The following is a 12,352-nucleotide window of genomic DNA, read 5'->3' on the forward strand; positions in this document are numbered from 1 at the left end:
GGGGGGCGAGGTGACAAACTACTCAAAGATGGAGGATGTAGTCTCGTATGTAACCACGCCACGTGGGAGTACAAAATGATGGCGGGGCCACGATAGAGACCACGTTATCACACCACGTGTGTCTGAGATGAGTAGTTAAACCTATGTGTGTGTGTGTGTGTGTGAAAAGGCAAAGAAAAAAGAAGAGAAAAAGGGAAAACCCTCAAAACAAGGCAGATTCTCACCGCTGCAGTAAAATACAGAAACCCGACTGGTGAACTCATATTGGGCCAAGGTTCTGGTCTTCTAACTGATAAAGTCACAACTACCAACTTCCCTCGTGGTGATGATCTAACACAACACTTCTGCAGCAGCATGGAACACAGTAGTAGTTTCTTCACAGCACTAACGGACCTCGGTGGTCCGTAAAAACACAACAACACGTAACAATACAGTAAACGTAGAACACAACAGAGGTTATAAACACACTATGACCTTCTCTCTGCCCAGACAAAAGCCTTTTACTGTGAGACGACTTCGTAGCGGTGGATGTGGTTCTTTGAGTTTATTTGAGTTTCTTGGTTAAACTCGGGATCCGGAGCTTCAAGCTGCGCGGCTATAAATCCTCCGTATGGCAGCGGGGAGTACTCGGAAGTTAAGGGAATTCTTCTTCCTTATGACGGGCAAATGTCGACGTTAACGGGAAGAGAAGTTGTCCTTTTCTTTCTCTGAGAAAATGAGTTTCTTCCCTCTGCAGGTTGAGGTTGTCCGCTTCTCTTTTTCAGGATCCAAAACCAGTCTATTGTTCGTCCAGCGAATGTTAAGACTATTCCTAGGTTTTCTTAAAGGCAATAATGTTGTGTGCACCTGAATAGTTTAAATGTGTCGTGTTGTTTCCAGCTGAAGATAAGAACGCTCAGAGACATCTCTCTGGCTGGGCGATGAGGAACACCAACAACCACAACTGTCAGATCCTGAAGAAGTCGTGTCTGGGCGTGGTGGTCTGCTCTCGCGGCTGCACACTGCCGGACGGTTCCAGGCTGCAGCTCCGCCCAGCCATCTGCGACAAGGCCCGGCAGAAACAGCAGAGTAAGTAAAAAAAGGCCCAGAACCCGTCCAGGTGTATCCACCACCTGTTCCCCACCTGTCACCTGACCGGATTCATTGTGTTTCAGAGAAGCTGTGTCCGAGCTGCACTGCCGGTCTGGAGCTGCTGCCGTGTCGCGGTCACAGCGGTTACCCCGTCACCAACTTCTGGAGGGTCGATGGAAAGGCCATCTTCTTCCAGGTCATCACCTTCAAAAACACACATGCTAACATGCTAAAGATGCTAACTGGGCTAGATAATTTAAACATCGAACAAAAAGTTCAGAAATTAGTGTTTGATAGATTATTTCTTTGTTGTAACAATGCTTCTTGGCAATAAATGTTATACCATTGGAAAGCCTGTTTAATTACCTTTCAAACAGTGCCCCATTTGTAAGGAACATGCATTTGTGGGATGAGCAGCACAGCTGAGTATGTGGGTTGCGCCCATGAAAAATTAGCCAAATCTTCTCTGCCAAACAGCTTATTCTGCTGTTGCTATCGACTGTTGTTTGGTGGATTGGATGATTGAAGTCTATCAGTTACAAGGAAGAAACAAGACATATTGACAATTTTACAATTTATTCATTTAACAAACAGGAGCCTCAGTAGCCTGAGTCGTCGGATGGTTTGCCAGAACCTCCTTGAGGCCAACCGAAAGTCCTTCTCCATGGCCTCCCCGAAGTCCTCCCATGCCCGAGTTTTAGCATTCGCGACCACCGCAGCTGCAGCCCTTCTGGCCTGCCGGTACCTGTCAGCTGCTTCGGGACACCCCTGGGCCAACCAGGCCTTGAAGGTCTCCTTCAGCTTGACGGCTTCCCTCACCTCCGGTGTCCACCACCGGGTTCTCGGGTTGCCGCCATGACAGGCACCGATGACCTTCCGGCCACAGCTCCTAGCGGCCGCGTCCACAATAGAGGCTTTGAACATGGTCCATTCGGGTTAGGGTTAGGGTAAGCAGGCGCTGCACCGGACCGTCTTGGTGAAGAGGGAGCTGAGCCGGAAGGCAAAGCTCTCAATTTACCACTCGGTCTATGTTCCTACCCTCACCTATGGTCACGAACTCTGGGTCGTGACCGAAAGGACAAGGTCGCGGCTACAAGCGGCCGAAATGAGCTTCCTCCGTAGGGTGGCCGGGCTCAGCCTTAGAGATAGGGTAAGGAGCTCGGTCATCAGGAGGGAGCTTGGAGTCGAGCCGCTACTCCTTCACGTCGAAAGGAGTCAGCTGAGGTGGTTCGGGCATCTAATTAGGATGCCTCCTGGACGCCTCCCACTGGAGGTTTTCCAGGCACGTCCAACTGGGAAGAGACACCGGGGAAGACCCAGAACACGCTGGAGGGATTACATCTCCCAGCTGGCCTGGGAACGCCTCGGGATCCCCCAGAATGAGCTGGAACATGTTGCCGGTGAGAGGGAAGTCTGGGTCAGCCTGCTTGGCCTGTTGCCACCGCGACCTGACCCCGGATAAGCGGGGGGAAATGGATGGATGGATGGAGCCTCAGTAGCGTGTGGAAGAACCATACACAGCCACAACAGCCTGGCACCTCCTCCTCATGCTGGTCACCAGCCTGCTCACACACTGCTGTGGGATGGCATTCCACTCCTCAAGCAGGATTTGTTGCAAGTCAGCCAACGTGGTTGACTTGGTCACTCTGCCACGAACAGCTGGTCCCACAAGTGTTCACTTGGGTTGAGGTCAGGACTGTTGGCAGGCCATTCCATCCTCTCTACTCCCACATTCTGGAGGTAGTCTCTGATAAACCGCTCTGTGGGGGCGAGCGTCTTCATCTTAGAGGATGGAGTTTGGTCCCAGACTGTGGAGATTTGGGATTGCCACTGGTTGCAGAATCTCATCTCGATATCTCTCTGCATTGAGATTGCCTCCAATGAAGACAAGCCTCGTTTCTCCAGTGATGGAGATGCCGCCCCACACCATCCACCAATCAGCATAGCGTTCTCCCCGTCTTCTCCACACTTTGACCCTACGATCCAACTTCCTTAGACAGAATCTGGACTCATCGCTGAACATAACGTTCCTCCACACGTTCAGGTTCCAGTGCAGGTGTTGCCGACACCAGCGCAAACGGGCCTGACGGTGAATAGCAACAGCAGAATAAGCTGTTTGGCATTGGCAGAGAAGATTTAACAAATTTTTCATGGGCGCAACTCACATACTCAGCTCTGCTGCTCATCCCACAAATGCATGTTCCTTACAAATCGGGCACCGTTTAAAAGGTAAATAAACAGGCTTTCCAACGGTATAAAATTCATTGCCAAGAAGCATTGTTACGATAGAGAAATTATCTACCAAACACTAATTTCTGAACTTTTTGTTCGATGTTTAGCATATCTTTAGCAGACCAGATCCTGAATGAGAGACCAGTACTTGGACATCTGACTCTCTGAACCAGGTTTTGGTCGACACTTGACCATCCTGACAGTCTGAGCAGGTTTAAACTACATTTAGACCGTGTGAATGCCTCTAAACTAGATCCTGGACATCTAAAGGTGTTTTGATATTAAGAGCGGGTCCCTGATGTAAACCAAGACTTGGCAGTCTGAAAACTGGTCTAAACCGAGTCGAAACATTCTATCTTTTAAAAAGATTCGACCGGTTTAAACCAGATTCTAATCTAGTCTGTTGTTGTGGTTCTTCAGGCCAAAGGGGTCCACGATCATCCCAGACCAGAGTCCAAGTCGGAGACTGAAGCCAGACGAAGTTCGGTGAAGAGACGAGTCAGCTCGCCACCGTTCACCCCCAAGAGACGACTCATCGAGACGCAGGTCGACAACAAAAAACAACAGCTGTTTGTTTGTTGTTGTTTAATGTTTACTGATTTGTTTATTTGTTGTTTTCTGCTTCAGGCTCTGGGCCCCGCCCTCCTCTCCTGTGTCGATCCATCGGACAGAATCTCCTTCATCGAGCCCAATTACCCACAGCATTACCCAGCATTCCAGAGCCCAGATCCCTACTACAACCCCCACAATGCACTAGGAGAGACCCCGCCCACACTGCAGAAACCAGCCAATCCCAGGCTTTACATGGGCCGGCCCGGCTATGAGTTCCAAGGATACCTGACCTCGCCTTCATATCCCATGACGTCTGAACTCTGTGACCCCAGGTCAGCCTCACACCTTTAAATACATTTGGAGTGAAACCAGATTCTGAAATTCTAACCAAGTGTAAACCAGATCCAGCATAAACAGATACCAAAAGGTCTTGACAGATATGATCTGATCAAACCAGATTCTGCCAAATCCTGGCAGACCTAGGAGGTCTTGACAGTCTAAACAGGTCTAATCCAGACCACACCAGTTTAAACAGGATCTGATCCCACCAGACCTTGACATAGCAGACTGACGAAGTCTGAACCAGATCCTTAGAGTGTAAACTAGATCTTGACAGTCTGAACAGGTCTGAACTAGATCTTGGTTTCTCTGCAGGGTGGCTCCGGTCCTTGGTTCCTCTTCTTCCTCCACATCATCGGCAGCTCCTCTCTCCTCCACTTGCTCCTCCTCCTTCGACCCCCAGACCAAGTCTCCTGCCGGCTGGAAGGAGCTGCTGAAGAGCTCCGCCCCCTACGGTGACAACCACCACTACTACAGCGCCGAGTACCCCTGCCGTTACCCCAGCAACGCCCCCGGGTCCCCCGCAGCATTGCAGACCATCATCACCACGACAACCAAGGTGAGTAGAAGTTCATTAGGAGGGTCCATCTGCAGACATTAAGATGTGGGATTCTTTCTTCTGTTCCTGCCACATTAACACCAGTTCTGGTCCTCCTCAGGTCTCCTATCAGCCTTGTCCGAAGCCTCCTGCCACGCTCCCTTCATACCAGTCATGTCCTAAACCTTCTGCTGGCCTCCCGTCCTATCAGCCCTCCTGTGCTCCTCCAAAACTTCCAGGCCTCCCCGGCTGCTCCTCCTCTCTGCTGGATGATCCCTCCTCTTCCTCATACTCCACCGAGGTGAAGCTGACGGAGGACTCGGGCGGAGTCATCAAGTCTCTGTCGTTTCAGCCTGAACCTCTGCAGACCAAAACAGAGCGGGCCGACGGCTACGACTACCGCTACGCATACCCCAACACGTACCGCTACGATGACTACTGAGGCAGTGCTACCTCCACCGCTGTCAACAAGACTACTGTTACCACCACTACCGCCACGCATACCCCAACACGTACCGCTACGACGACTACTGAGGCAGAGCTACCTCCAACGCTGTCAACAAGACTACTGTTACCACCACTACCGCTACGCATACCCCAACACGTACCGCTACGACGACTACTGAGGCAGCCCTACCTCCACCGCTGTCAACAAGACTACTGTGACCACCACTACCGCTACGCATACCCCAACATGTACCGCTATGACGACTACTGAGGCAGCCCTAACTCCACCGCTGTCAACAAGCCTACTGTTACCACCACTACCGCTACGCATACCCCAACACGTACCGCTACGACGATTACTGAGGCAGTGCTACCTCCAACGCTGTCAACAAGCCTACTGTTACCACCACTACCGCTACGCATACCCCAACACGTACCGCTACGACGACTACTGAGGCAGTGCTACCTCCACCTCCGTCACCAAGACTACTGTTACCACCACTACCGCTACGCATACCCCAACATGTACCGCTATGACGACTACTGAGGCAGCCCTAACTCCACCTCCGTCACCAAGACTACTGTTACTAAATCTATTACCATGACAAAACAGTTGTTACTCCCCAGACAGATACTGTATTGAACCACAGACTATTTACCGAGGAACCTTCTGAACTGCTGCTGTGACTGGACGGTTCCGGAGCTGACAGGATGTGGATCATAGGGATATAACTCGAATTGAAGCAGAATGTTGGTACATGAGAGACGTTTTGAAGACATGCATGGAGTACTTTCATGTTTCCAAAGAAGACCCTTTTCCAGCTCTTCTATTGCTTGAAAACACAAGATTGGAATGAGATTTGTGTCAAACTGAGATCTTAAAAACAGGATTCTGTTGCGCCAAAAAGCCTCAACAGAAGACCCGACTTACTTGGTATTTCTGGAGCTTTCGGCCACATCTCATGAGCTTCCTCATTTAATGGTTTTGATCGTTGTGCCACGACCTGAATGTGGAATTTTGATACAAACATATTTATAGTGGAAATGGTCTCTGCAGTCAGATGCTGTTATCATGGAAGTGAGGTGTCTCACTTTCTTTAGGGTCCCCATGAGTGAGGTGTGTCACTTCCTTTATGGTCCTCAGAAGTGTCACTTCCTTTATGGTCCCCAGAAATGCCACTTCCTTTAGGGTCTCCAGAAGTGAGGTGTGTCACTTCCTTTATGGTCCCCAGAAGTGTCACTTCCTTTAGGGTCCTCAGAAGTGTCACTTCCTTTAGGTTCCCCAGAAGTGAGGTGTGTCACTTCCTTTAAGTTCCCCAGAAGTAAGGTGTGTCACTGGCTCAATCCCAATCTAAACCCTTACGGACTCACAGACTTTGAGGCACGCTCCTGCAAAGTCCGTGAGGGTTTAGTTCTGTCCCACTGTCAGATCATCGAGTGTTTGAGTCTCTCAGACATTTTGAGCCCTTTATGAACCCTTTCCGTAAGTCAGTATTAGATGCAGACTTAGCCTAAGGGAATTACCCACAAATCATTGCAATGTGACACGGTTAAACACGGCGTAACCAGTGGACGCACGGAGACGTAAAAAAAAAAAAAGGTAAACAAAGAGGAAGGTTCGTGTGTTCAGCCTGGAATATTAAATGTACTCAGAAACATTAAGGATTGAAGATGGAACCTATAAACATGACATCAGAGAATATTTATTTATTTATTCATCAAATTTTTGATTTTGTCATTGAAGCTGTTTTGACAAAAACGAGTAAATAGATTATATGAAGTTACCTCTCATCTAGTGAGGAAAGAGCCTGAAGACGTTCAAATCAGGAAGTACAAAGTATACAATAAATACACACAATTATACATCATATGTTTTGTTGTTTTCATGGTAACGTGTTATGTCTCGTTCATATTCACACCATCTCAAGCCCTCGCAGTCTCTCACTCTCAACCACTCACCAGGTGACGTCAGTAAGTCCTTGAGGGTTCAGGGTTTGAGGCTTTAGGGGGGACTCCTCGTCTGCTTACGAAGGCCATGAGATGTGGTTAAAAGAGTCAACACCGAAGATGTAACTTTGGTGAATTTATGATGAAAGGTGTTTTCGTGTCAGTGCATTCAGACGGTAATATGCACTTGTGGGATTTATCAATATGTATGTTTTCTATTGTTTGGGTTATTTATTGAATCAGTCAGTAAACATGAAACACATTGAACTGTTTCTGAATGAAACAGTTGTTGACTGAAGAGATCTGCGAGATGAAAAGATGTTAAATGTTCTCACGTTAATGTAAAGTAAGTCTCACATTAAACCAATTGTTGTACAGACTCGTGTTTTCTCTTTTCTTAAGTAAACAGATGATAAAGAAATACCACCGATGACTAAAAGTATGTTTGTGGTGAACCAGAGCAGCAGGAAGACCAACCAGCTCACACCGTTCATACCTTATATCTAATCACACATTTGCCGCTCTGGGTTTTACAGCGTATGTACATCATAAAGTAAATGTTTCTTTCACTAAAGTTTTACCTTTTAGCAGTTTGATGAATACAGACTCACCATTAATGAACCACAATTGAAACAGACTGAAGCTACACATTTAATTCAAATATATATTCATGACGATAGTCAGCGTCAGTTCATCTCAACAAACAGTTCTTTAAACCTAACACAAGGAGTTCTTAATCACATTACATTTTAATGTTTACATCTAAACTGTCTGAGGTTGATATGAAATCACATGAGATGGACTTCCAGCGGTGTGTTCTGGTCTTCACGGCATCAGGACCATCCACAGGTGGACCTGCGGCCCCTCCTGGGTCCGGGGCCTCGGAGTGAGCCCCCACCCCCCCATAGCACAGGATCAAAGAGCTAGTTGTCTGGATGGTTTCAGTCTGTATGAGTAATAAATGTTGTTTTGACAAGAACGCGTCAGAACAGGAATAGTTGTGCTGTCCTCACTGTGAACCTCTGGAGCCCTCAGACTCCTCTTTCAAGAGCTTCCATTACCATCACTCAGTAGAGCTCACATGAACCTCCACCAATGCCTGACTATGTTCAGTGTCCAGCACCAGGTGAGTCCAGCACTAGGTGAGTCTAGCACCAGGTGAGGGTCTCACACCAGGTGAGGGTCTCACACCAGGTGAAGGTCTAACACCAGGTGAGGGTCTAACACCAGGTGAAGGTCTAACACCAGGTGAGGGTCTAACACCAGGTCAGTGTCTCACACCAGGTGAGGGTCTAACACCAGGTCAGTGTCTCACACCAGGTGAGGGTCTAACACCAGGTGAAGGGCTAACACCAGGTCAGTGTCTCACACCAGGTGAAGGTCTAACACCAGGTGAAGGTCTCACACCAGGTGAAGGTCTCACACCAGGTGAAGGTTTAACACCAGGTGAAGGTCTCACACCAGGTGAGGGTCTAACACCAGGTCAGTATCTCACACCAGGTGAAGGTCTAACACCAGGTGAGGGTCTCACACCAGGTGAAGGTCTCACACCAGGTGAAGGTCTCACACCAGGTGAAGGTCTAACACCAGGTGAGGGTCTAACACCAGGTGAGGGTCTCACTGTGGTCCAGACTGAACTGAGTCCAACACTTTGCTTTAATATCAAAAAGCTGCAGAACTAAATACATTCAATCAGTCTCAGTCTGTCTCTGTGTTTACTGATCATTAGCTAGTGTTAGCATGCTAATACACTAAGCTAAGATGGAGAACATTGTACATGCTAAACGTTAGCATGCTAACGTCTCAGAACAGAACTGAATGAAGTGTCCCAGGTGAGACAACTGGTGAGACCTCGAAAGAACGACTCGTCTCCAGTCGTGTTTTTAAAAGGATGTTCTCTCTTGTGATTGGCTGCTGAAGTAGTTTTGGTATTCGTGCTGTTAAAAGATGTTTTGCAGCTCTCAGCTCTCACCTGTGTCTCACCTGTAGACCAGGTGAGCTGAGAGCTGATAATCCTGAGCTGTGTAATTCTATCCTTTCACAAACATCATCTTCTTATCTCCTCATCTTCTTTTTCTTCTTCTCTACTGATCTACATCGCTGCTTTTTCACACGCAAATCATTTCATCCCTCTTCTTCTTCTTCTCCGTCTTCTCCTTCTTCTTCTTCTTCTTCTCCGCTAAATAAATCATCTGACATGAAATACTTTTCCAAACAATACTCCCCCCCCCATCCATCCATCTATCCATCCCCCCCACCCTCACTCTGATGTGGCTCCGCACTAATGGATGTTTTCAATTTGATGCTACATGCTTGTGATTTATAACAGAGACACAGTCAGACAGACAGACAGACAGAGAGAGACAGAGAGAGAGAGAGAGAGAGAGAGAGAGACAGACAGAGACAGAGCGACAGAGAGAGAGACAGACAGACAGACAGAGACAGAGAGACAGAGAGAGAGACAGAAAGACAGAGAGACAGAGAGAGAGACAGACAGACAGACAGAGACAGAGAGACAGAGAGAGAGACAGAAAGACAGAGAGACGGACAGAGAGACAGAGAGACAGAAAGACAGAGAGACAGACAGACGGACAGACAGAGACAGAGAGACAGAGAGACAGACAGAGAGAGAGACAGAAAGACAGAGAGAGAGACAGACAGAGAGAAAGAGAGACAGACAGACAGAGAGAGAGAGAGAGAGAGAGAGAGAGAGACAGAGAGAGAGAGACCGAGACAGACAGACAGTTGTGTAGTTACAATTACTACATACCTGAAGGATTATTGTTATTATTTTGGTAAAGTTAGATTTAACAAACATGACGACGTGTATTTGTGTCTCCATGGCAACATTACACTTCCTGTTTACATGCCCCAAAGCAATCTGGGAAAGTTCAGGATGCTTCGTTTATTTCTCATACTCACTCCTCTCACACGACGATGTCACGCCGATGTCACGGTGATGTCACGACGATGTCGCGACTGCTTTGTGCGAGTGTGGTTAAGTGGATAGCAGGGCTGTCCTTCAATCAGAAGGTCGGCGGTTCGAGCTCCGGCTCTGCTAGTCGCATGTCGATGTATCCTTCAGCAAGACACTTAACCCCAAAATTGCTCCCGTAGCTGTGCCTACGGTGTAGAAATGTGATAGAATCTGAATTGTAAGTCGCTTTGGATAAAAGCGTTTGCTAAAATAACTGTAATGTAATGATGTCACGGCGATGTCACGTGACATCATGATGTCGACGTCACAATGTCATTGTTCTGTTAATAATAAACTATTATCTCTTCTTCGCTCCAAAACTAAGATCTGTTCAATATATAAGTATGTTTGGAGAATAATAACATTTGTTCTGTTGAACACTTTTTGTATAATCAGAACTTTAGTTTGAGGTTCACTGCTGTTGTTACGTAAAAAACGTGACTAACAGAAACTGAAATGTTGTGATGTCACTGATGATGCTGCGACAGAACGGAATCAAAGAGCTGCATTTGGAGAGGGGGGGGTAGGGGGCCCCTATAAACAATCTCTGCTGCAGGAATAACTGAAAATCATATCGGCTTCAAAGCCAAAGAAGCAACTTTGGAAACAAAGATGAAAGATAATAAAAATGAAACTGCAAAAAATACACAGCGCATAATTAGTGAGTGTGTGTAAGTGTATATGTATGTGTGTGAGTGTGTCTGTGTGCATGAGAGACTTTGTGTATGTGTGTATGAGTGTGAGTGTCAGCGTGTGTGAGTGTGTGTGTGTGAGTGTGCATGAGAGTCTTTGTGTGCGAGTGTGTGAGTGAGTGAGTGAGTGTGTGAGTGAGTGTGTGTGTCTGTCGTGCCGTGAGAACTCTTATCCTCCTCTTAAAGAGACAGGACAGTCTGATCTCTATCATCTCGTCTCTCAGGATATTTTTGTGACTCAAACGTCGATAAGAAGTTCAGCAGCTAAAGATTCAATCTGAAGATCTTAAATCTTCTTCAGAGGAAACTTTAGTTTTCATGTTTTACTTTAACATCATTTTAACATTTCACCTCATAAAGCAAGAGGACAAGTTGTCAACTTTATAAATTCAATGTTTGTAGTGAAAACATCGTCTTGTTTCCATCCTGTTGTGTGAATATGAGTTTGCTGTTGAAACAAAGCACCACAGAAGAAGAAGAGTTGATTAAAGGAGCTCCAGATAAAAGTCAAACAATAGAAACATGAAAACTAGTGCTGGGCAAGTTAACGCGTTAACGCATTAATTAATTAACGCCGACAATTATTTTATCACGCGTTAACGCTTTTTAAAAATGTATTATTATTGTAACAGACTGTCTCATGTTTATTGTTTTGTATTGGAGATGATATGTCCCTTCAGGGTTGCCGTAGAGAAAAGGCAACTCCCGCTTCTGGTCGATGGGGGGGGGGGGGGGGCAGAAATAAAGAGAAAAGCCTGGGCTGAACGAGATGCTGGTCTCCTGACTCCGCTTATTACCGTCTTATAAATGCACCTCATACAGAACCCAGGACGCTCGGTCACATCGGTGGCAGCGGTGTTTCTTATGCACCGACTACGGACCGCTACGACTATTTTACGCTTCGACTGTGAGTGTGCACTTCCTTAGCTTAGCTGTCTCAGTTTAGCTAGCAGGCTAACTCCGCGGCAATTCAGAGAGAAAGCACTGCTGGTTCAAGTACAGGATGTGGGTTGGAGATGAAGACCTGTTGAAGCCCAGCTCAGGGCTGTTCAGCAGACGGTCGGCCAGCAGGGGACCATGTGGACCTGCCTGCTCCGTGTCCAGAGTTTCCTCGGCTGGGTGAGACAGTCTGTTACATTATTTTGAAAGTGCGTTGCTCACTGGCAGCGGTGGAGGAAGTCTTCAGACTACGTTGATGCAGGGTGTGGGAGAAGTAGAGATAAACTAAAGCAACACAAGCTAACAGATGCTACAGAGAAGTGGAGACAAACTGCAGGTTAGTGTTGTGGAAGATGTCAGTCTGAGGAACGTTCTCAAGGTGCGTTCACGTCGCGTTTGGTGTGAACGCACCTTTAGGATCGCAACGAATGACGTCACGTATGAGCCTCAAGACGCACCGTCACCAGAAGAATACACAAGTTGTATTAAAGGAGAGGACGACTAAAGCGACGGCGTTACAACGTGCACCAGCTGCTGCTCTCACTGGAGACTACTGGACATCACTGGGTCGCCATCATCACCTCTGAGTTACAGCATTATAGTGATGAAGAGTAGAGC

General features: G+C 47.3%; 1 protein-coding gene across 1 annotated transcript in view; it reads left to right on the top strand.

Annotated features, from left to right (window-relative positions):
* gcm2 (glial cells missing transcription factor 2) overlaps positions 1-6,606 on the top strand; it is a 9,930-nt gene extending 3,324 nt beyond the window's left edge. The window contains exons 3-8 of the mRNA XM_031877926.1: positions 880-1,068; positions 1,155-1,267; positions 3,724-3,849; positions 3,931-4,187; positions 4,510-4,753; positions 4,854-6,606. Coding sequence (XP_031733786.1) covers positions 880-1,068; positions 1,155-1,267; positions 3,724-3,849; positions 3,931-4,187; positions 4,510-4,753; positions 4,854-5,174 — 1,250 coding nt within the window. The 3' untranslated portion in view covers positions 5,175-6,606. The remainder of the gene's footprint in view (positions 1-879; positions 1,069-1,154; positions 1,268-3,723; positions 3,850-3,930; positions 4,188-4,509; positions 4,754-4,853) is intronic.
* The last annotated feature ends 5,746 nt before the right edge of the window (positions 6,607-12,352 follow it).

Source organism: Anarrhichthys ocellatus, unplaced genomic scaffold (assembly GCF_004355925.1).
Source record: "Anarrhichthys ocellatus isolate YVR2014 unplaced genomic scaffold, GSC_Weel_1.0 scaffold155, whole genome shotgun sequence".
NCBI lineage: Eukaryota > Metazoa > Chordata > Actinopteri > Perciformes > Anarhichadidae > Anarrhichthys > Anarrhichthys ocellatus.